Consider the following 25,371-nt stretch of genomic DNA (forward strand, 5'->3'; position numbering starts at 1 on the left):
AAACACTTGAACTAGAGAAGCAGTCCCATTTACCTTACGGGCTTGGCCCCGGTGACACCCTCAACTTCCGGGCAAGAGTTTCCCAGTTACAGTAAGTACATGAATCCACTAGTCATGCGTTGTTGGCAAGCATGTAAGAGGAAGTTCACCTTGGATGTTAGCAGAATTGGCAAATTACTTGTTTCCCTAGGTCCAAAGCATCTTAAGTTCCTCAGAAGAAAGGCGTCATTTGAGACACTGCTAGTGACTACACTTATAAAAAGGTGAACTGAGATGGGGTGTCTTCAGAGCCATGTTTTTGGAGGAAACGGGCTTGTCTCTCTCCTTACTGAGAGCAAAAGCGTGCCTCCCGTCTCTGTGCTTCCGCCTTCCCTGCGCCTGCCCCTAACTTTCTGCCTTTTGTGCCTCCCCAACATTTCTCAGCGTTCAATTAAAAAAAAAAAAAAAAAGATTCTCCTCGAGTCTTGGGTAGCAGCCGCCTCCTTCCCGAGTTGGGTTTCTGACTCTCCCACTTGGGACCTTGCCCTCGGCAGCTGGCCCTGCTGCCCAGTCTTGCCCAAGCTTGGACGCACCCTCGTACGTGTGTTTGGCATGGGTGCCTGAGTGACTCAGAAGTCGGCTTTACAAACAAAACGTACCTAAAAATAAATTTAGTGCTTTCCAATCCATTCTGCCTTATCTAAAATGTGACAGAACTCTGCCCAAAGTGCGAAGCGTTGTGGTTATTACGACAGAGCACTTCCATTGTACTGCATCTTTTTCTAACACTTCCCAATTAAACATGCACACTCATACACAGCTGTGTCTCTCTTGAACCCATGCTCTCCCAATGATCAGTGCTAGAGTTCTGAATATCAGTGTAGTCAAATTCAATTATCATTTACTGAACATTCTTTTAAAGCACAAGGCCCCAAGCTAAAACGCAGACATTGCCAAGCGCTCTTCTGAATTACTGATTTTGCCTTACACATAGAGACTGATGAGCCAAATTTGACCTAAGAATATTTAGCTACTTTGTAAACAAATGAGATATTTTAATGCAGTAAAAATAATAAATTAGGCAGATAGCCTAGGTATGAAACAAAAATTTTAAAGACCATTTTACTAAATATATACTTCAACTTTTCTATAAATGTAAAATTATTTCCAAATAAAAAGTAAAAAATTGCAACATTTTATTTCCATATTACTTCCTCTTAAAATATTCACAACCCTCCTCTTGTGTAATTTAAAAAATTTTAATTTCACCACCACCTCAGAGCCTCTCGCTAGCCCTCAGAAGATTTGGGGCAAGAGCAACACTTTGATGCAACAGTCTAAACATGGATGTTGGGTTTGCTTTGTTAGGTTTACTTTAACTGTCCTTGGACGTTGATCACGTGCACACAGGGAGCCCTCAGGCCAAGAGAGCAAGGTCAAAGTTCAAAGGTATTGGTACAGAAACCTAATTCTTAAATTTGGACAAAGCCTGTACAAACAGAACATTCCATCCGATGGGCCTGATAAACATTCTGCATTGACAGTGGGGGCGGGGGGCTGGGGGTAGGAGTTGGAACCGCCACTGAACTTACTTCAGAACCTGTAAGAGTCCAGGCGTCACTGACGTCGGTCTCACCATCCCAGCTCCGCTGATGGTCCCCAGATGAACCTGAGGATAATAGACTGTCCGAAGAGCTAATCTTGAAGACTGCAACCTCGTCTTAATGACTTCTAGTGGACAAGTGAAAATAGCACCAACCGTGCCTCCACACCTGTAAGAGAAGAAATCACAACAGGATCAGGAAAGCTATACTGTTCTGTACACAGATGAAATGGGAAACTGAACTTTTCTCTGTTAAAAAAAAAAAAAGGTACCTATGTTCATCTCATAATTAGAGCATACCAAGAGTTTAAAAAAAAATTAGTCGAAATCCCAGCAGCTTAAAAAGATAACCACTGTTAGTTAACACGTTAGTACATCCTTTAGGGCTTTTCATTAGTGGTTTTTCAATCTCACATTTTTTTCTTCTTATCTAGATATCGTGAATGTCTTTCCACATCAATAGACACCTACGCCACCATTTGTAATGGTTGCATACTATTCCTCTCTATCAGTGTAAAATATTTTAACCTATTTCCTACTGTTAGACGTTCATGTCATTTCCAATTTCACTCTCATGTTGCAATGAATATTCTAGAGAATGCATCTTTTCACAGTGAAACAAAATAGTTATTCAGGTAATGCTACTATTTTGAAAATCAGTGTTTATTACAACCCAGATTTTCATTAAAATCTGATTAATCTGGACTCCGTTGAAAATCAAACTAAAGCTTACTTTTTAATCATTAAGTCCTTGTGTTTCCCTCAGTCAGAACTAATCAATTCATCCTCTGAGATTTCATTAGATGCACTGTCTCTGTGGGTCAGCGTTCCCCAAACTACCCTTTACAATTTGTTCATATTGAAATATTACCTGAACTTAAAATTTAAATATTTTTCACCTATTTATCCTAGAATACCTACTTTCATCTTTTCTTAAACAATAATATCCACGAAACTGCACGTCTGATGGGCTGGTTCTAGGTAACAATGTCCTGTACCATCTAAAGCCACCCCCATACCACCAGCGACACAGGTTCTACTCTTTGGAAAACACTGAAGATCAGGACCTGTGTTGTATTCATCTTTGTATCCCTGGCATTAAAATGCACAGGTTCGGGACTCCTCTGGTGGTTAAGATTCCGCACTCCCGATGCAGGGGGCCTGGGTTCGATCCCTGGCCAGGGAACTAGATCCCACATGCATGCCACAACTAAGAGTTTGCGTGCCACAACTAAGAAGCCCGCGTGCCGCAACTAAAGAGCCCACCTGCCACAACTAACATCCAAGTGCAACCAAATAAATAAATAAATATTTAAAAAAAAGAGCCATGTGCTTGAAAAACAGTATAACATTTTAAACAATGGAAAACTTACAAGCTCCAGAGTAAGATAAAGAAATATCTGAAGTCAATAACCTGACTTCATGTCGCTGAAAAAAAATAAAAAAATAAACAGAGCTTTGGGTAAATTCTTTCATCAGAAAGTCAAAAAGTTCCAATACAACACGGGTCAACCACCTTTGGTTTGTCCCCAGGTCAGCAGTGCTCCTTACCTCGGCCAACTGTCATCCACACCAACGCCACCGATCAGAGGATGGCCTGCCGGACGGTGCCTGCTAACAAAGCGAACGCCCAGCGATAGCGAGCCGGGCACCTCCTGGGGATGGTGGGCCACACTCACTCCACAGCCACGGTTCTACACATTACACACCGTGCCCAGGGCAGGGGTGGGGTGGTGAAAAGGTCCTGGCCTCCTTCAGGGCAAGCTGAGGCTCTCCAGGTGCCTCTCCCACAAGAGGGATGAGGCAGCCTCGCAGCATCGCGGGAACAACTAAGAACTGGGAAAGCACTGCCAGCGGTAAACTCAGTAGCTAAGCCCTTCCTCATCTACCAGGAAAAAAAATCTTAGATGAAAAACACCCAAAGGACTTTTGTTTTTTTTCTTGGCTGCACAGCTGGGCATGCAGGTTGGCATGCGGGATCTTAGTTCCCTGACCAGGGATCGAACCCATGCCCCCTGCAGTGGGAGTGCGGAGTCTAAACCACCGGACTGCCAGGGAAGTCCCCCCAAAGGATATTTTAAATCATTAAGCTGTGTTGGATACAAATTCACGAAAATACTCTTAATTAGAAGACAAGTTCTGACATTAAACTAAATTGTCCAAAGAAGATTCTTCCTGAAATTTAAGACATTTCACAGCAGAATTTTAAACGTTAATCTTTCAGTTCAACTGCTTTTTCTTTCTTCACGAACCACATGTACTGGACATTCATCAGTCTGAGGAGATAACATCATATGAATCAAAACACTGCCTTCTCTAGATTGGCTTTCCAAATTTTCTAGAGATATTTAGTCAAGTTGAGTCCAAAGCACTTCAGAGTACAACAAATTATATTCTTTGTAGGAAAAAAACGTCCTGTCAATTCTCAATTCTTCAATGCAAAGACCTTCAATATTAGCCCGGCCCCTCACCTGGTCAACTAGCTGGGATGAAGCCCCATCCACCCTGACTCTGCAGAAGGCATTAACGGAGCTTTTCAGGAATCTCCATTCAGAGACGGTGTAGACCTCCGCTCTGTTGGCCAGTCCTCCCTGGCACTGCTTTTCAGCTGTGCTCCACCGAATCCTGCCTCTCCTACCCTTGCAGCTGTTCAAATTCAGTCTCGTGAACACACTGAGGGGACTTGGTCTGCTCTTCCGTCTTTCTTTTTCTTCCCTTCCTTTTAGGGCTCTCTGGGCACGAGGACTGGGAGAGAAGCAGTCTTACGTAAATGGTCCAGGTCTAGCCGTGGGTCCACCTGGCCATGTGTTACGTACATTGGTGGCCTCAGAGAACGTTATGAGTAGTGTAAATGGTGTGCAGGCCTCCCTGGGGTGGCGCTCAATCCCCCCAAGAGCCCCGACACTGAGAACCCCTGTATTCGGCCCACCAGCAGTCCAGCCCCCAACCTCCTTTTGGCCTAACTTGGCCTGGGAACCTTGCAGGCAGCACTAGGTGTCCTTCCTTCCTCTGGTCCCCATGCTTCTTGACACCAAGCCAATGGAAACCACTAGTGTCCTTCCACACCCACCATGAAGCAACAAGACTGGCACTGGGTAGGAAGTCAGCCCTACGTCCTTCCCAAGCACACCACACTGCCCCTTCTCACGCTGCTGGCATGGGCCGATAATGCAGCAGCCTCCCACCTTCAGGAAGCCTCTGGACACAGAGCAAGGTGCCCACCTCTCAGCCTCACAACCTCCCTCAATCTATAGCCCAGTAGGGGCTGGTGACAGGGAAGGGGACAGTGACGGGAAAAGCCTCTCTCAACACTCCAAATGCCACGATGCTGACAACCATAAGCTTTCTGCTCTGCATATACAGCCTGGGGTGCAGCGGTCAATGGCAGTCAGGCAAATTCTGCCACCTCCTGCTAAGTCGTAGAGTAGGTTCAGCTGAGGGTCCTGGTAGCCAATGCTCAGAGGGCAGGAAAAGTCACATTCGACATTGAGTTTCATGGTGACGCGGTCCTGGCATCACACAGTCAGGAAACTGACTAAATCTGATTGGATACCCATATCCTGGACCACTAAAATATGCTAAGTACTCTCCTGAATCACCATCCTGCCATGTTGCTGCTTGTTCAGCAGTTAAATTACACATGTCTCAAAGCAGCCACAAGAGGTAGTTGTTCTCTGAAACCTATTTGCCTAATTTTCTAAAAAAAAAAACCCATTACCTGTATTTTTCTGCACCTTTTTCATCTTTAACGACTTGTTCCTTCCCCTTCCCCTCATTCTCTACCTTCTCTCATTCTTCCTGCCCAGAACTGAAGTCTTGTGTTTATTACATAAAGGTGTATTTAACTGTCTACCTTTACCCACATAGAGCTTGCTTGTTTCTTCCACCTGTGGATTAGACTCCTCCCCTCCACTTTACAGCAGAGCAGAACTGGACTATTACTACTACAGTATGTACACTACATTAATCTACAATCTTTATGTGATCAGAGACAAAATTTTTAAATTATGTACACAAATTTTTACCTTTTAACTCTGAGTTTCAAGCACCAAGGAGGATTTTAAAACCTAGATGTTTTCAACAAGAAGCTGTTTTCTATACACTCACTCATTTTAGACACTAAAGCCAAGACCAAGATGCTCTTTATTATAATTGCTACCCAACTGATAGTAAACTGGTTTCCAGACTCACAGTTTATACATTAACTACAATATGGATTCTACTAACTAATAATACGGCCAGACACCCTGTGATCCCAATCTTTGGAGCTTTTGGTAATTTCCTCCGTTTCATCTGCTACCTCTATTGTCACTACTTGAAAAAAAAGAGTGCCTCTTTATACACAATTGTCTGGAATGTTTTATTTGAATACCTAGCATAGGGCTCAGAAGATTTTGATTATGCAAATTCTGTATTCACTCAGTAAAAGCAAAACGCGTATTTTTTGATGCAGGTAACTACCCTTTAGATGCCATTTTCTATATTCTACCTCATTTAGAAAAAAAAATCTGAAACAGCACCCGAATAAAAAGACTCTGTAGGCTTCCCTGGTGGCGCAGTGGTTTAGAATCCGCCTGCCAATGCACGGGACATGGGTTCGAGCCCTGGTCCGGGAAGATCTCACATGCCATGGAGCAACTAAGCCCATGGGCCACAACTACTGAGCCTGTGCTCTAGAGCCTGCAAGCCACAACTACTGAGCCCACAAGCCACAACTACTGAGCCTGTGCCACAACTACTGAGCTTGCATGCCATAACCACCGAGCCTGCGTGCCTAGAGCCCGTGCTCCGCAACAAGAGAAGTCACCGCGATGAGAAGCCCGCACACTGCAACGAAGCGTAGCCCCCACTCTCCGCAACTAGAGAAAGCCCTTGTGCAGCAACGAAGAGCCAACACAGTCAAAACTAACTAAATAAAATAAAAAAATTTATTTAAAAAAACCTCTACAGTACCTGCTGAATCTGAAGAGAATCATTATCTTTCACAAACACACAAATCCAAAATAATATTACCTTATGCCAATTCAGTTTCAGCAAATCTTACTACAGAACCATGTTCATAATTCACAAATAAAGTACTGTTTTTCTTTATTTGGGACAATTTAACAGGCCACATCAATTAGTTACTCATTAAACAAGTATCTCTAACATGTGCGGTGGGCAGTGTACTTAGGATGGACCAGTGAAGAAAACAGACACGGGTGCTACCCTCATGAAGCTTAAATTCTAGCAGGAATCTTTCATCCAAACACAATAAATTTTTTTAAAATGTCACATATATGAAATCAAAGTTAATTTATAGCCTTAATACATTTATATAAGTCTTATATAAGATAAATGGGCACACTATATCAAAACTTCTTTCATCACTGCAAATAAATCTTGCATCTTCTCTACATCGTTCCTTAGCAGATATATTAACATGTGTCTAACACTTCAAAACTAACCATTAGCTGATACAGATTAAATCGGCAGGGACAAGGACAGTATAGGAGTACACCAGGTGACAGCTGTCCGTAATGGGGGAAATACTGAATTATGAACATTATCTTAGGTTACATATTTTAAAAACCTTAAAGACATACCGTATCCCCATTAAAATACATTTTAAAGGCTATGTAAGTACATTTAATGACAAAACCATGCCATAAAAATAAGACTTAATGCAATATTATCGAGGCCATCAACCTCTAATCTAAGGGCAGCTTAGCACAGCTATTTCAGGTGCTGAGTACTCTCCTGAATCGCCACCTGCCACGTTGGGTTGCTTGTTCAGCAGGCGAAGGACGTCACTAACACTACACGCACAACCAGAATTCCCAAGTCATTTGATAGGGAAAGTTTAAGAAGAGATTTTTCTCAACAGACATAAGGCCTTAGACACAGAAGGGCCACTTCGGAGGATTTCAGTGTTTCTCTTAATGGTCTGGTTTAAACAGTAGAAAAGGAATGATAGGTTTACAAAAAAATTTGTTTAGGTTTTTTGTTTTGACAACAATACTACCCAGATTTTGGGATAGGAGGAGAGAAAGCAGAAAACAGCAGAATTCCTAAAAATACTAAAAATCGACATCAAATGAATGAGGTTCCCTCACACAGAAGCAAACCACCCTAAGAGATGGCTTATGAAGATGCTGGTAGCTAGCAAAAGCCTTAAAAATGTGTTTTGACTCAGCAATTGTACTTCTAATGGTTTATCCTAAGGAAGTAATCAGACAACTACACGGGTACACATAAGGATGTCCAGTTTATAAAGGCAAAAAATTAGCAATGAAAGATCAGAAAGAAATTATGTAATCAGAATAAATTAGGTAGCCCTGTCATAAATCACTATAAGAGCCTCCCTGAATTCCTGTCACTGGGCTTGGAAACTGTTTACCTTCTTCACTGCAACCACAGAACAGTAACGATTGATTAGGAGTACACTCAGAGAATTCACTACCATGCTGCCATCAAAACCCAACATGTTTCTAAGGAGGAAGCAATGTATAAAGAATGGGAGCCTATTTTATTTTATTTTTTTTTGCGGTATGCGGGCCTCTCACTGCTGTGGCCTCTCCCGTCGCGGAGCACAGGCTCCGGACGCGCAGGCTCAGTGGCCATGGCTCACGGGCCCAGCCGCTCCGCAGCATGTAGGATCTTCCCGGACCAGGGCACGAACCCGCGTCCCCTGCATCGGCAGGCGGACTCTCAAACACTGCGCCACCAGGGAAGCCCGGGAGCCTATTTTAAAATTAACTATGAAATTACATTTGGTGCACATACACACACACAGACCTGATTCTTAAGTGCTTATTTCTAGGTGTTGGTTTGTGGGTGTTTCTCCTCCAGTTCTCTTCTTTCTTAAAAGGCAACACTATATTAAAAAGATAACTATTACAGGTTAACTTAGGAGTATTTTTGCCTTGCAAAGAACACACAAAACTGCTTAAAAATTTTTTAAGAAATTTAAAAGACAGTGAGTTATTTTGGGTGTAGTTTTTACTTTCCAGGATCTAAAATTAATTTTCAACTATTCATAAGCCTGTTATACCTGATAAAAAAATTTACTCAGTATCATTAATTAGTTATAGCATTAAACTTGTTTGATGTTAGTTTCCAATGGCTATTCAATAATCAGGAGAAATGTCACAGAGCCCCCCTTAAAAAGCAGGGGCTCTGACTCCTTTTCAAAGAAAGTACTCAGTTCTTTGGAAAGAGGCCAGCTTAACAGTGGAAACTAGTTACTTGGAGCAAAGCAACACAGCCCTCTACCACACAGGGGGGGACCATTGCACCACTGATTTTCACTGCATGACACACCCATTTGATACTTAGCTCCTTTAATGATCTTCCCTAAAAGAAATGGAAGTAGTATATTTTAGGCTAGTGGGAATGAGTCGAAATCCAATTAGTTACTCTGAAAGCATCCTTTTCGAAGATTTATTTTCTTTCTTGAACATCTGCAAGGAATCCCAAACTGCTAATGAAGGAAAGGAAACCTATTAAATACAATAGGCCCAGGCACCCCTCTAATAAACTCCAAGTTTTAATCAGTCCAGAGCTGTGCTGGCTCCTGCAGTTTTCCTCCATCACAAGGTAAGAGGCTGGTGCTCCGGGAGGGGAATCAGCACCCAGAGGGCACTGTGAAGGGCGCACAGGGAGATTCATGTCGACAGGGGAATCAATTACCAAGCAAGCCTCACAGAGGCTGCTCCAGAGCAAGTAACTCTCCCAGTTCGGAATACAAGAATTTTTTTAAAGACCACCTCACATAAAAACTGCAAATCAAAATCACTGAGTATAAAATCATTAAAAAGAAAATGATTAGCTATCCTTCTTAGCTTGAGAAATGACTTAAATAACATGGTCAACTTGTTTAAAATTCCCCACAATGACAAATTAATGTACTGTCTTAATTTAGGAATCCCTCCCCAAACCTTGTGTTACTCTCAAAGTAAATATCAAGGGGGAGATGAAGCAAAAGGAGGGGGATTGATAGGGAAGAGCTGAAGGAGAAATCGTTCCTGTGTATGAAGAACCACCAATTTTCTGACCGGAGAAACAACGTAACTGGGTAATCCACTACGATAAAAAGCACAGAGCGCTCAGGAACACTTTCATCATGGTCATTTTTGCAAATAAATTCTCAACCATTACTTGTTTGTAATAAGGAACATATCTGGGTAGTAACTAAAACACTAAGCTGCAACTAAAATACACAAATCAAAATAATAATCCAGGATAAATTCTACTTTATGCAGAATGTCCTACAATTAAAAATGGCTGTGCCAGGCCTGTGAGGTCCTCAAATAAGACTCCAAACATCTAGAAGACTCCAAAAGGACCCAAAGGTTGTATTAAAAGAAAACAAATTACTAATACAAAACATTTTTACTTTTATTTTCTGAAAGAAACAAAAACAACAGCTCCCTTCCTAACCCCCTACCACCCCACCTCCCTAAAAATACGTTGCCTCCACTGAAAAAATTCAAAGTGCCATGACGATTAAGCTAATGATACTTTCAAAACAGGGCACATCTTAGATTTAATGTTGTTTCTGACGTTGGACGCTTCAACCAGCAGGTGAGAAGCATTTCAGCACACCTTCCCGACTCCACTTAGTCCCGAGGTCCCCCATCAGCTCTCCCACAGGTTGTTGACCGCTGCATCACGGTTCACTAGCACTTTCCAGGCCCCTGCTGATGCCCAATACCGGCAGCGCTCTCGACCATCTGAACTCGCCCCTGCACTACCCTGAGGGACTCCCGGGCCAAACTAAGCATCCCCAAGACCGCCCAGAGCCTTCGGGAAAAGGCCCAGGAGGAGAATCTAGGCAGAGGGTCGTTAAGTGCAGCGTGGCCTGGCAGGACCGCCCCCGAGTGACACTCGTCAGACCAGCCACTAACTGTTTAAAAGGAGAAAAAGCTGGAGGTGCCGTGGGGATGGGGATGGGGGTGGGCGTGGGCGCGGCGCACGCGGCGTAAAATCACCCTCTGGGGATGCGACCAGGAGGTGGGACAGGCCCTGCTCCCCCCGTGGCTCCCCACCACCCCCACGCCGGGACTTCCTCTTTCGGCAGGCGGAGCTTCAGCCCCGGGAGGGCCGGTAACCGGCCCCGGCGCACCGAGGGCGCGGCGCGGGGGCGCGGAGTCGGGCCGGGACACTCACCCGCCGGCGAAGAGGTGTAGCAACGTGTTCTCCTTCTGCTGACTGCCCGTCGCCATGGCCGCGCCGGCTCCGCGGCCCGCAGCCGCCGGGTGCCGCGGGCTCGAGGCGGCTTGACGGATGCACGAGGTGGCCTCTCCGCTCTCCCGGTTGTCCTCAGGCAGCCGCCAGCACCGCCTCCATGCGCGCGCGCCCCCACGACTGGTTCCCTCGGCCCGCGCCCTCTGCCGCGTGGCCACAGGCGCCTCACCTGCCTCTGCGGCGCGAGCCCGGCAGTCAGCGGGAGCCCAACGGCCAGCGGGAGCCCGGCGCGCCACTGTCACGTGCGGGGGCCGGGCCGTGACGTCACTCGGCGGCGCGGGCCCGGGGCGGTGCGCGGCGGGGGTGTGGACCCGGATCCCGCACGCCCATTGGCTTGCGGGCGGACATGGGCGGGGAGACTGCCTGAGCCAATGCGCGTGAAGCGAGAACCGGCCAAGGCTGCCTGGTCCCTGGTGAGGGAGTTACAGAAACGGGGTCTTCGTTGAGCGTTGTGAGACCCTGCGCCTGGCCTTTTTTCCTTTTTTTAGTCAAGTTTACTTTATGATACGCTGTGTAAAAAAGTATATAAATTACATATGACATCTCACAGCTCTGTATTCATCGCCCAGTTTAGGGGAAAAACAAGATCCAAATAGCCTTAACCCCCAGTGTACCCGTGGTATCATTTTGTGTATCTTTGATTTTTCTAGAAATAGCATTATATGCTGCGATACGGTTTTTGGCCTCTTTTCTGATCATCTCCAGCCCAGATTTCTGAGCTTCTCTATCCGAGCTGCTTCTCTGCTTGTATGTCCTTGGGTCACCGTCAAACTCAACCTGGCAACTTCTTAACTCCAAGTCTGGACACACAGGCCTTCCTTGGCCCCCCTTGCAGCACACTCAACCACACGACTCTGCTTAATTTCCTCACACAGGCTTCTGCAGTTACTTTGTTGTTTTATTTGTGTAAACTGTCCTTCCGCCCCTGGAGTGTAAGCTTCAGGATTGCAGGGACTTTGTTTCTTTTGTTCACGGTTTTTCCTGACAAGGTATCTCCCACTAGCAATGCCCAAGAAACGAATGAATAAATGTCCTGAACAGAACTCGTGACTTAATTCTTCCCCTCCCCCAAACCTGTCTGCTTCTTGTATTTCCTGTCCTGGAAGATGGTGACACCACCATCTGCACAGTCACCAACGCCAGAAACTTTCCTGTTACTTTGGACTCCTCTATCTCTCCCCTACCCACCCACCCCCAGTCCACCTGGCACTTCTGTTTCCTGGAATTCTCCCAAAGTATCCCCCTATCTGTGCTCCTTCCACTGCTGCTGCTGGTTTCAAGTCCTCATGTCTCTTGTAACAAAACTCTTCTACCTGCTCTCACAGGCCAACCCTTGAGTCTGTCGGCCTCCACTCTCACCCCTCTCCAGAGGCGCCAGGTACAGAATATACCAACACTTTGTCTTCAGTCTCCCAGAGCTGCTAAAAGCAGTACCTTGACCAGACCAAGCTGCTAGATGTCCTGTGTGTAAACACAACAAGAGCTTGAGCAGAAGGGAAATTGTGTGCAAACACAGGAGCTAGGTATTTGATTGCTGGGAGGACTCTTTAAAAACAGCTCTTAGGAGCAGTCATCCAAAATACAAACACAGTGAATGCTGTATATTAAAGCCATTACTGCCCCTGGGAAGGGGGAAAGCCATACTAGTGCTCCATATTTGGGGAAAAAGAAGGAAGGAAGGAAATGAGCGAGGCAGGGAAAAAAGAAAGGTTTTTCTTCATGCTTCCTGGATCTCCCAAATCCCTTGATTCAGTTGCTCAGAAAGTCAGTGCTGGTTTTAGCTGAAGACGATTTATGAGGCATGAGTAGAAACAGGAGAGAGTAATGCAACCCTATTAACCAGGAGGGAGCTGTTCCCATCCGGATGGGATTCTAAACCCAAGGAGATTCCATCCTTGGAGCACAGCCCTCCATCTTGGCTGTGCTCCCGTAGAGGTGTCTGAGACTGGGACCCAGGCTTCTCACACCACAGCAGCACCCTGCCCCCTCCTTCTTTCCCTAAGGACTGTCAGTCTAGGCTGTGCTGGACACATAAACAGGCTTCCCCATCCCCTTGTTAATAGTAATACTGCCTTCATGTTAAGAGTTTTTGCAAGGTCTTTCATGTATTTATCTCATTGGATACTCACACTCTTTGGCAGCCCTGTTGTTTTCCTTCCCTTTTTATGGATAAGCAGGATAGATTTGCTCAAGGTCACACATCTAGTTAGTGGCTGATGCAACAATCTTTCATGCCTCCCTGCCTTGGAACATGCTGTTGCTTAGGATGTCCCCTTCCTCCATTGGCCAGACTCCTCTGGACCTTTTCTGAGACCAGCTCAGAAGTCACCTTCTCTGTGAAGCTGCCCCCTGCTTGCCTGGGGAAATGGAGTGCTTTTTTCTCCTATCCCTCACGGCTCAGCCGAGGGACTGTGGCTGTGGTTACCAGGCCATGTTGCTGTGCCATGTGGCAATGAGCTGGACCAGCATTCATTCCCTGATGTATGTGTTGGTGGGAGAGAAGACTGGGACATTTTCAGAGGGAAGTCTGGACATTTCTGACAAAATGTTGAAAAGCATATATTGTTTGATCCCCATGTCAAGGAAGCTATCTGATTCATTCATTCATTCAAGACATTTTTATTGAGTATCGACTCTGTGCAGAGAAAGCATTTGACAAAACAGGATACCCATTCCTGAAAAGAGCTCTTAGCAAACTGGAGCAAGGAATCCCTCTACCTGCTGAAGGGTGTCACAATAAACCTACAGCTGACATCATAATTAATGGCATAAGACTGCATGCCTGCCCCCCTAAGATTGGCAACAAGGAAAGATGTCTGCTCTTGCCATTTATTCAACATGGTACTAGAGGTCGTAGTCGGTGCAATGAGGCAAGAAAAAGAAATAAAAAGCATAAAGATTGGAAAGGAAGAATCATAACTGTCTTTAGTCATAGGTGATATAATAGTTTACTAGGAAATCCTAAGGTATCTATATAACAATTGCTAGAACTAATTAGTAAATTTAGCAAGCTCAAAGGAGACAAGGTCAATATACAAAAAAAGAAATACTTCTTTTGCTAGCTGCAAACAGTGTGAATATGAAGTTTAAAAATATTTTATTTACAATAGTATCAGAAAACCCCAACAATAACAACAAAGAAGCCGGACATAAAGGAGTACACGATTCTATATATGAAATTCAAGAAAAGGCAAAACTAATCTACAGTGACAGAGAACATATCAGTAGGTGCCCGGGGCTCGGGCTGAGCCTGGGGCTGGGAAGGGGATTAACTACAAAGAGGCCAGAGGAACTTCTTGGGGTGATGAAAGTGTTCTGTATTCTGGTCAGGGTATACACACTTGTCAAAACTCATTAAAACTTACTCTTAAAATGGGTGCATTTTATTGTATGTAAATTATATCTCAATAATATTCATTAAAAAGAAAAAAGTAAGGCAGACTACATAACTGCATATGTGTACATCATATCAAGTTCAGAAAGGTGGAAGGGCACAGACAAATAGTTACACCCGGAGATCCACTTAGGCATTGCTTAGTTTCAGACGTGGACTGCTCCCAGACTTGGTGGGGTCTGGATGAGAGACTTACTTGGGTTTTTGGTAACCAAACCTGAGGTTTTGGTTTTGAAGGTCCTGAGCCTTCCTGCTGACCTGTTACCAGTTTCTTTTTGCTTTCTTCTTCTGACAGCTGGCTGTCAGACCTTTAATTGCTTCTTTAATCCTTGTTTTTCTGCAAAAGGGACACTATTGGGAAAACATCCCACTACCCATCCCACCCCCAGGGCCGGAGATTTCATTTCTTTGCAGAGATTCGTAAGGAGCATTTCAGGTTCACAGAGTCTAAGGCTGGGTCAGGGACAAGTCTCTCCTGAGGGGTCCCACATCTCAGGAGATGCTGAAAGGCCCGTGCCTGCCTGGGGGCTGGAGGGAAGCAGGGGCAGGTGGTGTGACTGGGGGCAAAGGACACAGGCCAGCAGCCTCTCTCCCTCCTTTCCTTTCTCTTTACCAGACTCAGCCTGAGCCGGGTTTCTGGTTACAGTCCTAATGAGGCTCTGCAGGCCAAGCCTTCTCATTAATGAAAGGCTGTGTTGTTCTGGCTCCTGCAAGGATAAGCCTCTGCCAGTGGGTCTCCCTCTCCTTGTCCACAGGCTGGAACCTGTTTTTCCAAATGTTTTGTGAGCTCGTTATTCCCGACCCCACGTTTTCCTGACCGTTTCTTAGAAGGAAAGCACCTTCGGTAAAATGTAAATTCTCGGAGGCCCAGACTTGTGCTTCTGATATATTTTGAATAAAGCCTGGGACGTGACTGGACAGTCTGTCCGGCTGGGCAGGCGCTGCCGGGGTGGATAATGCCCTTTTTCTTCCCTCCTCCCTCCCTCCCACTCCTCCCTTTGTCCTGACTTCTGAGAGGCAGTAGAGTATAGCACTGTGTCACCCAACTGCCAAGTTACTCAGTCTTCCCATGCCTCAGTCACCCCACTCGTTCAACCAGGCTAGTTATGGTATGTACTACAAAGTGAAGATTAATAATAATAATTCTGCTGACACTGAGTATGGGCTACATGCTGTCCTAAGTCCTTCTAGGACACTTTCGGTTGGAACTATGACTGTATTCCCATGTATTATGTTATGGGGTGGGGGGAGGTCATCACACAGCAGGCCTTGCTAATAAGTGACAGAGCTGGGATTTGAACAAAGGGAATGTGCTTAAGCACCCAGCTACGTGGTCTGAGGTAGGACACATGAAGAGCTTAGAGCCCTACCCATGATCAATACTGAATACACAGTAGTTATGACCAGGATTCTCACCAGGTATCTATTTGCATCCATTGAAATGCACAAGAACTGTCATTTCCAATTTAAAAGAGCAGAGCAGGCTGGAGAGAAGGGTTAAGGACGTGTGTAACCCTAAAAGAAGAGAGAACGGTTATTTACTGATCACCTGCTATATGCCAGCCTTGTGCAGAGGATGCTATAAACACAACCCCTTATCCAAAACGCTGGGGTGTGTGTCACAAGTCAGAGCTATTCTGATGATTTTAGAAACACTGGACGGTGCATATACTGCATGCTAGATGACACCCCAGGCCCAGGGCAGCACTCCATCCGCAAGCACAGAACAGTTCTGGATAGTCACACCGTGTGGGATTAAAAAGCACCGTGTAAACAGCTTCAGGATCCAGCAAGGTCAGAGTTTCCGCCACGAGGTGGCTCCAGGTCAGGTTCTGCTGCCGAGGGAGTTAGCTTCCAATTTGCGGGGCTTTCTGCATTTTAGGATGGTGGATGAGGGATTGTGGAGGAGTGGTTCACTTCATCCTCCCATCAAGGCTGGGAGGTGGGTATTATCCCACCAGGGCAGCCAGGCTGAGGACTTTGCCTGAGGTCACAGAGCCCTGAGACAAAGGCAAGAGCATTCCCGCTAGCCAGGTCCAGTGCTATCTCATTTAATCCTCCCAACAAGCCACAGCCTCTTATTATACCCATTTTGCAGCTGAGCAAACTGAGCTTAGGGGAGGTTAAGCAAGCTACCCTGCCTGCAGAATGGGAGTGCTTTACCACCAAGTGGTGGCCAAGGTTAACCATACCCACCTAGAGTCAGGCCATGTGGGTTCAAGTTCCAGAATTTTGGGCAAGTCACTTAACCTCTCTGAGCATCTGTTCCCCTACTCTAAAGAGGAGATAGATATTAACGGTGCTTGCCTCTCGGGGATGTGGAGAGGATTACATAAGCTAATTGTGCCTTGGCCAGAGAAACTGCCGGTAAACATAAGTCTCATTATTATCATGCTTTTTGGCTCCCCAGCCCCTTGATATGGGTTTAAGCTACACTGACTGGGGAGGGGGCTGCTGCTGGCAGTTGGCAAGGCTGTTGGGTGAGAGACTTTGAGAAGCGGGGTCTGGGTTTTTGTCCACAAGGTGGGGCCTTGAACTGGGGAGAGGCCCCTTGCTCTCCTCAACCCGGTACCCAGTGCTGACTGTGCTGACCTCTGAGGGATGCTGGGCCAGGAGCATCAGCGTGGATGAAGCCATCCCACAGGGAGAGGCAACGGTGTCTAGACCCAAAGCAGCTTCCAACCACTGAGGCGGTTGCGGCTGAGCGGGAGAGAGAAACAGGGCAGACACTTCTCATTCATTCGTTCATGCATTCATGCAACAAATACTGATTTGCCCGCTTCTCTGTTGCAAACCTGAGCCTGGCACACGGCATCCTCAGTGGATGAATTTTATAGGGTCCTGCATGCCTGGGGCTTCAGTCTCTTGGAGACCTGAAGACTGACCTGGAATGAACCAGGCTAAAAGGAGGGGGGAGAATGGCCCATGGAGGAAGAGCAGCAGGGGCAAAGGGCCTGAGGTCTGGAGAGAAAACAAGTCCCATGGGGCCGGAGAATGGCAGGGAGAGAGGGCAGCCAGGTCAGACCAATAAAGCCCAGGATTTTGCACTTTATCCTGGGGGGAATGGGAAGCCACTGAAGGGTGGTGGTTTCAAAAGGGCAGTGGTACGACCTGAGAAGGCGTCTGAAGAAGATGCTTCTGGCTGCTGTGTGGTCAAAGAATTGGTTGGTGGAAGATTAGAATCAGAGAGATGTTTGGATGGTTCAGACAAGAAAAGAGTGGTAGCCTAGAGCAGGGTCAGGACATAGGGGGCAGAGGAAAGGGCTGTGCATTTATTTAGGTGACAGACCATGTGAGGGATGGCTGTGAGGTGGGGATACAGACCATGGTCCCTGTGGCAGACAGCTGGTTTTCTGAGCCCACGTATAATGGAGTGGGGGGCACTCCTGTTACAGCCTTCGGCTGGCGGGAGAATGGCTTCCTCTACCTCCTTCCTCCAACTTGATGACTGTCACGCTGGGCTCTCCTGGCCTAGCCTGAACCAGTTATGATTTTAAAGTGGGGGCCCAGGGACTTCCCTGGTGATCCAGTGGTTAGGACTCAGCACTTTCATTGCTGTGTCCCCGGGGTTCGATCCCTGGTCGGGGAACTAAGATCCCGCAAGCCGCGCGGCAGGGCCAAAAAAAAAAAAAAAAAAAAAAAAAAAATTGTGGGCCCAACGTAGATGGCCTAGAGCCAGGGTGCTCGTGCCAACTCCAACGCTGATGATGGTGGATGTCAGAGCCCAGTGACGACCCCAGTGTTCCCCTTCATCCTGCTCCGAAAACCACCCACCCGTGTAAGCAAAACAGGAGAAAGGCACTGAGGATCTGCCTCGGGGAAGCTGGGTGGAGAAGGGCTCTTTTTCTTGGGGCAGCTTCAACTCAGTTGTACCTGACAGAACTGGGGGAAATCACAGCTCTCTCTGGCTTTCTGTAGGACCACAGGGGAGTTGGTAGACAGGGGACATGAGAGAAGGGGTGGAGTCCCGGTGAGTCCCTGCAGACGTGCAGGAGGGCACAGGTGCCTGTGTGTCCTGGGTCTGTCCTTCAGGCTCTGATGGCTGACTTCTCAATGGGCTTCTTTCCTGGGCTGCCTGGCCCAGGGAGGGGGAACCACGGCACCAGGGTTTGAAGGCTTCACTAGCTCTTGGCAATTATCCCATGTTTGCTGTCCTCCCAGGGGGAGCTGGCTCTGGTCGCAGGCCTGGCAGCCCCCCAGTCTAAGTGGGGCAGAGCTGGGCTGCTGTTACCCTGGGCCCAGGTCAAGGGAGGGGGCAGGTGTACAAAAGGGAGCCAGAATCCTAGTAGCCTTTATAAAGCACCTGTGCCTGTATTAACTCACTCAACTGTCCCAACAACCCCGTGAGGGGAGAATGTTATTCTTGTCCCTATTTTACAGATGAGGACACTGAGGCACAGAGGCTTTGAACCAGTGTGGTTGGGCTCCAGACTCTATGTTCCAACCTCCCAGGACTGGATTAGGGGCTCTCAGGGGAATGCATAGTTATTCTTTCTCCCTGATCTGTAAGCCACCTTGCCATCGATCACCCCTCTTTGTGCTGATTTGTAAATCTATTACTAGTGGAGGGAGAGGAAGGCAGGGGTAGGGAAAGAAGACAAGCTGGGTTCTCATTACCAGAGGGCTTTGGCTGCCACGGCCATGGCCATGAGCATCAAAGCTAATGATAGCCGAGCATGTCACTGTGTGCTCTGCCACTTACGGGCTGTGTGACCTGCAGTGAACCCGACTTTCCTCTTTTATAAAAAGATGCTTAAAATGCTTACTTCATCGGGGTGTTCAGAATCTCCCCAACACACACCCTCTCTCAGAGTTAGAAGTGGTCCCTCCTGCTTCCTTGGGACTCAGCCCACTCCTTCCTTGTAGCTCTCCCACTAAACTGTGGGGTCCAGGACAGGGACAGGTCGTTCCCAACACCAGCATGCGAGGGCACTGGGGGAGTATAGTTGGATTATTGATAAATAAAGTAAGTCATGTGCCCCACAGTAATTTTACAGATGGGGAAACTGAGGCTTAGAGACGTTGCATCTCGATAGCTCTACAGATTGTAAGGGACAGAAATAACAGGAGACCTGAGTCTTATCATTCCCGATTCCATGGGATCCCGATGCCCGTCACTGAGGGCTACGTGCTGGGTGGTTGACAAAGTGTTTTAAATGTGGTCCCTACCGCTCAAAGACAGCCAAGCCACCCAATGTTGTGATTGGGGGCCAAACCCTCTCTCTAGGTGACGTCATCAAGTTCCAAGACTTAAAAAACCATCCATATGACATTCGTGTTGACTCCCAATTTCTATCTGCAGCTCCACCCTTTCCCTAGATTTGTTCTGGAATATCCACCTACTTGACACTTCCAGATGGGGATTGAATAGGCAGGTGGGGACGAACATTGACAAAGCCCGTCTACTGATTCCTCAGCCCATCCTCCCCAGCCCACCTCACCTGCCCCACTGGATGGTCTCCATCAGAAGGACATCGCCACCCACGTGTTGCTTTCTAGGCCTGGAATCAGTTCAGGACTTAATGGAGTCACTGAATCATGAAAAGTCTGATTTTTTTTTCTTTTTTCACAGCTTCTAGCTGAATTCCTTCTGATCTGAGCGCTAGGGACTCAGGTAAGAACAAGAAGTGGTCCCCACCCATCAAGGAGCTCAAATTCCATTAGGCAAGACCATCAATAAACAAAGGAACAAATGGTACAATAAACTATAACCTCGTGTCCAATGCCACGAAGGAAGTAAGTGGAACACTGTGATGGTAAATGCTTTAAGTATCTAACATTTCCTTTGGAGAGGGTGGTCAGGGAAGGCCTGTCTGCAGAAGTGGCATTAGGCTAGATGTGGAAGATGCAAAGGAGCTAGACATGTAAGGACCTGGGGTGAGTGTCCCCACCAGCGATATAGCAGATGCAAAGGCCCTGAGGTGGGAGTGAGCTTGGATTGTGTGAGAAGCTGGAAGAAGGAGGCCTATGTGGCTGGGGGCTGGTGAGCAGGGGAGGGGAGATGCCAGGGGATGGAGAGGTAGGTCCTCACCAGGCCAGGCAGGCTGTGTGCACAGACACGGACTCCAACCTTCAGGACCTGTTTTTACCCCACCCCCACCCCCTCCCCCCGAGTCTGGGGATTGGTTTGCAGCAACTTACATTCTGAATACATCCTAGTTCACATGCCGAAACTTCACCGATTCAAGCCCCGTGAGTCTGTAGCAGTGCAGACATGGCTGAATCACACAGCCAGGGAGGAACAGGCTCGCAAAGCAAACCAACCGTGTTTACAAGTTTGTAAAGGGGATGGTGACAGGGACGCCGCGGGACCCTCAAGGCCCTTCACTCCTTGGTCCCAGAGCCTCTGTTTCTGGAAATACGGCTGATTTGAGGTCCCCAAAACACCCTTTGCTACAAAACTCCTCCAAATCCAAGACGAGACACAAAGGATAATGTTTAGAACACAAAACCAAGTTATTCTCTGTGTTTATTTTTAATTGTAGTAATATAGACATCACACGATTTACCATTTTAACCTTTTTCAAGAATACAGTTCAGTGACGTTAAATACATTCACCTTGTTGTACAACCATCGCCCCCATCCATCTCTAGAACTATTTCATCCTCCCAAACAGAAATTCTGTCCCCTCTAAACATTATCTTTCCATTCCTCCCAGAGCCGCTGGCAACCACCCTTCTACTTTCTGTCTATGGATTTGACTGCTCGAAGTACTTCCTATACGTGGAATCCTACACTATTTGTCTTCTTCTGACTGGCTTATTTCACTCAGCATCATGTCCTCAGGGTTTGTCCATGTTGTTTTTGTCGGTCCTTCCTTTTTTTTTTTTTTTTTTTTAAAGATTTATTTGTTTATTTTAGGCTGCGTCGGGTCTTAGTTGTGGCACGCAGGATCTTTCATTGTGGCACGCGGCCTTCTCTCTAGTTCTGGCGTTTGGGTTTTCTCTCTCTAGTTGTAGCGTGGGCTCCAGAGCGCGTGGGCTCTGTAGTTTGAGGCACGCGGGCTCTAGTTGTGGTGCGAGCTCTGTAGTTGTGGTGTGCGGACTTAGTTGCCCCATGGCATGTGAGATCTTAGTTCCCTGACCAGGGATCGAACCGGTGTCCCCTGCATTGGAAGGTGGATTCTTTACCACTGGACCCCCAGGGCAGTCCCAGTCCTTCCTTTTTAAGGCTGAACAATATGGTACCATACTTTATTTACCCATTATGCGTCACCTGGGTTGCTTCCACCTTTTGGCTTTTGTGAATAAGACTGTTCTGAATGTGGGTGTATAAATAAATGTCTGTTTAGGATTGCAGACAGCTTTCAGTTCTTTTGGGTATTCCACAGAAGTGGAATTGCTGGATCATGTGGTTGTTCTATTTTTAATTATTTGAGGAACTGCCATATTGTCTCCCATAAAACTTCGAGAAATTACTCCAGGGGGTCTATGGAGAGGGAATCACGACTACCCTTCAGTTGTTGGCTGAACTTTGTAGCCAGGATGTTTGGCATGAGGAGACTGAAGGAATAAGGGTGCAGGGGCCCCTCCAGGGCCCAGAGCTTCTGTGAAGGTGGATTTTAACATAACTGCCAGCAAAGACAGGTGAAGAAACGTGTCTGTCCACCTGGACTCAGGAGGAAAGCAAAAAGAAGCTCCTCTGAAAATTTGTGGACTGAAGCCCGCGCACCTAGAGCCCGTGCTCCACAACGAGAGAAGCCCGCGCACCTAGAGCCCGTGCTCCACAACGAGAGAAGCCACCGCAATGAGAAGCCCGCGCACCGCAACGAAGAGTAGCACCTGCTCACCGCAACTAGAGAAAAGCCTGCGTGCAGCAACGAAGACCCAATGTAGCTAAAAATAAATAAGTAAATAAACTTATTTTTTTAAAAAGACAATTTGTGCCCACAGGCCCGCCTTCATGTGAGTCTGGGTTTTGAAGTTATACCGCCTTGGTGACCCAGAAAGACCCCAGGGCCTGTGAGAAAGCCCGGCTGTGGGCAGCTGGTGGGGCACATGGTCCCAGGCTGGGCAGGGTGGTGAGTGGAGGGAGGGAGGGTAAGCAGGTGCCAACGAGCTGTTACCACCGCGGGGATGTGGAGCCAGACCCCACGGGGCCCCAGGGAGGCGGAGTGGACGCAGCTCAGGACGTCCCCGAGGGGGCTGGGGGCTGGGCGTCTCTCCCTCAGATTTGCTCCTGGGCGACCAGCTCCTGGTTCCCTCCGACCGTGTGTGTCCCCGGCCCGGGCATGTCCTCATGGAGGATTCGGGAAGCCACTGGGGCTTGCCTGGGAAGTGTCCGCCATGACTCTGGGGCTGGCTGAGGGGATGCAGGCGGATGCCTGAAAACACTTAATCCATTAAGTTAAATAGTCCAGGGAGCAGGGTTGGGGGCGTCTAGCAGAAGGCCTACGCCCTCAACCATGGCTCTGCAGGATTTCCATCCTAAGGCGCAAGCTGAGTGTGAACTCAAAACCACCATTTCAAAGCACAATCAGGACTTCCCTGGCCGTCCAGTGGTTAAGACTCTGTGCTTCCACCGCAGGGGGCGCGGGTTCGATCCCTGCTGGGGGAACTAAGATCCTGCGTGCCCTGCATCTAGGCCAAAGGAAAAAGCACAGTCTACCCCGGGAGTGTTCCCAGATTCTTCTGCCGCGTGACACTCTTTCATGCCCCCATGCCTTTGTATATGCTGTGCCCTCAGCCTGGGACTCTTTCTCCTTTCCCTGCTGTAGGTTTACCTTCTCCCCGACCCAAGCATCCTTCCCCTCTGCACCCCTAGGACACCTCAGCCAGATGTCCCATTTGTTTACATTTGTCTTTCCTGCCTTAGCGTTGACTGCCCAGCCGGTGGCCAGCCCAGGAAGTACACGTGAAGTGAGTAGATAACAGAGTGGTGAAAGGTACTGCCCCGCCCAGACCTCCCTCTCATCCCCTTGTCAAGGGTGAGTCTTGCTATGGAAAAGTTGGTCAACTTAGTTTCAGTAACCCTGTGTCTGTGAATATAATAACACTTAATTCTTTAAAACAGTCTGTGAATTTGAGACCAGGTCTCCCTTGAAAGTGTGGATATCTATGTTTTTGTCTTTGTTTTAAATTGAGGTGAGATTCACCTCCTGTTCAGTGTAGAGTGAGGTTTTTTGAATTTATCTTATTGAAGTATAGTTGATTTACAATGTTGTGTTAATTTCTGCTGTACGGCAAGATGATTCAGTTATACGTATGTACATATATATATACATTCTTTTCCATTATGGTTTATCACTGGATATTGAATATCATTCTCTGTGCTATCCAGTAGGGCCTCGTTGTTTATGCATAGAGTGAGGTTTTAAATGTGTCTCTTGGTTTGGGGCACGCACTGGCCAACTCGCTGCTGCTTCCTTTCCTTCTCTGTCCATCCCTGGGAGACCAGCTGGTCCTGGCAGTGGTCCCGGGAACTTGCTGTACTGTGAGGTTGGAGATGTTTCCTTCCTCCGGCTCTGCCCTCTCTCTCCAAAGGCCTTCCCCTGGGGGAGGATAGGGGGGCTCAGCTGATGCTCTAGGATAAGCCTGGGGTTGCCAGCATTTCTTAGGCAACCACAGGGCCAGGCCAGTCTTCCAACAGAGGAGCAGAGCCAGCACTTCAACCCTGGTTGTTAGGGACACCGTGCAGGGACTTGGCCCCATCTGTGCCCTCACAGGGGACCCCACAGTCATGGATCACATTTCCATCCGCAGAATTTTAGAAGCAGACTGGTCACAAGTCACAGGTCTTGAGTGAGGAGTAAACTGGGAAAGTGAATTTAAGTGAATGTTTTCATTCCAGAATCAGCTTCCCAGGAGGAGCCGGAGGTGGGGGTACCTATCCTGCAGAAACACTCCTATCTTTTTTTTTTTCTTACTTTCTTTTTTTTTTGGCCATGCCGTGCAGCATGTGGGATCCTACTTCCCCGACCGGTGTTCCCTGCAGTGGAAGCGCGGAGACCTAACCACTGGACCGCTAGGGAAGTCCTGCCATCTTTTTCTTTTTTAACTGACGTATGGTTGATTTACGATGTTGTGTTAGTTTCTGCTGTACAGCAAAGTGATTCTTTTATATGTATATATATATACATACACACATTCTGTTTTTAGTATTCTTTTCCATTATGGTTTAGCAAAGGCTATTGAATATAGTTCCCTGTGCTATACAGTAGGACCTTGTTGTTTATCCATTCTCTGTATAATAGTTTGCATCTGCTAATCCCAAACTACCAATCCATCCCTCCCTCGTCCTCCTTGCTTGGCAACCACAGTCTGTTCTCTATGTCTGTGAGTCTGTTTCTGTTTTGTAGACAAGTTCATTTGTGTCATATTTTAGATTCCACATATAAGTGATATCATATAGTATTTGTTTTTCTCTTTCTGACTTACTTCACTTTGTGTGATAATCTCTAGTTGCATCCATGTTGCTGCAAGTGACATTATTTCGTTCTTTTTACTGCTGAGTAGTTTTCCATTGTATCTATAGGTCACACGTTCTTTATCCATTCATCTGTCGATGGACATTTAGGTTGTTTCCATGTCTTGGCGATTGTGAATCATAGAAACAGCCCCATCTTAGCTTTGATTTTTGTAGCTCAGATATGACATCAAGAATCATATCCGTCAACAAGGACTGAAACAGAGGAACCCTGATGAATCAGTTAGACTCGGGGTCATCTTATTATACATCTGGCTTGATGAATTTTTTTTTTAATTAGAATAAGGGTCCTCAAACTATAGCCTGTAGGTCTGTTTTTGTATGTCTCGGAAGCTAAGAATGGTTTTTACATTTTTACTATTTTTTAAAATTTTTTAAGAAATAAATAAATTTTTTGGTCATGCCATGCGGGATCTTAGTTCCCTGACCAGGGATTGAATCCGTGCCCCCTGCCCTGGGAACGTGGCGTCCGAACCACCGGATCATCAGGGAAAGCCCTGGTTTTTACATTTTTTAAGGATTGGGAAAGAAGCACCAGAAGAATCATATTTCGTGACAGGTGAAAACTATAGAAATTTAAATTTCTGTGTTCTTAAAGTTTTGGTGGGGCACAGCCATGCCCATTCATTTACATATTGCTTGTGGCTGCGTTCCCTACGAAGGCAGAGCCATGTAATAGAGACATAGATGGGGTGGCTGCAAAGCTGAGGTTACTCTTTGGCACTTTGCAGAAGGTTCACG

At 46.9% G+C, this 25,371-nt stretch overlaps 1 protein-coding gene across 1 annotated transcript in view; it reads right to left on the reverse strand.

Annotated features, from left to right (window-relative positions):
* Window positions 1-11,022, reverse strand: part of SLC25A33 (solute carrier family 25 member 33) — a 30,311-nt gene extending 19,289 nt beyond the window's left edge. The window contains exons 1-2 of the mRNA XM_082648838.1: window positions 10,733-11,022; window positions 1,572-1,751 (exon numbers count right to left, since the gene is read on the reverse strand). Coding sequence (XP_082504964.1) covers window positions 1,572-1,751; window positions 10,733-10,788 — 236 coding nt within the window. The 5' untranslated portion in view covers window positions 10,789-11,022. The remainder of the gene's footprint in view (window positions 1-1,571; window positions 1,752-10,732) is intronic.
* Between the last annotated feature and the right edge of the window lie 14,349 nt (window positions 11,023-25,371).

This window comes from Grampus griseus (genome assembly GCF_964374135.1).
Source record: "Grampus griseus genome assembly, chromosome: 1".
NCBI classification, from domain to species: domain Eukaryota; kingdom Metazoa; phylum Chordata; class Mammalia; order Artiodactyla; family Delphinidae; genus Grampus; species Grampus griseus.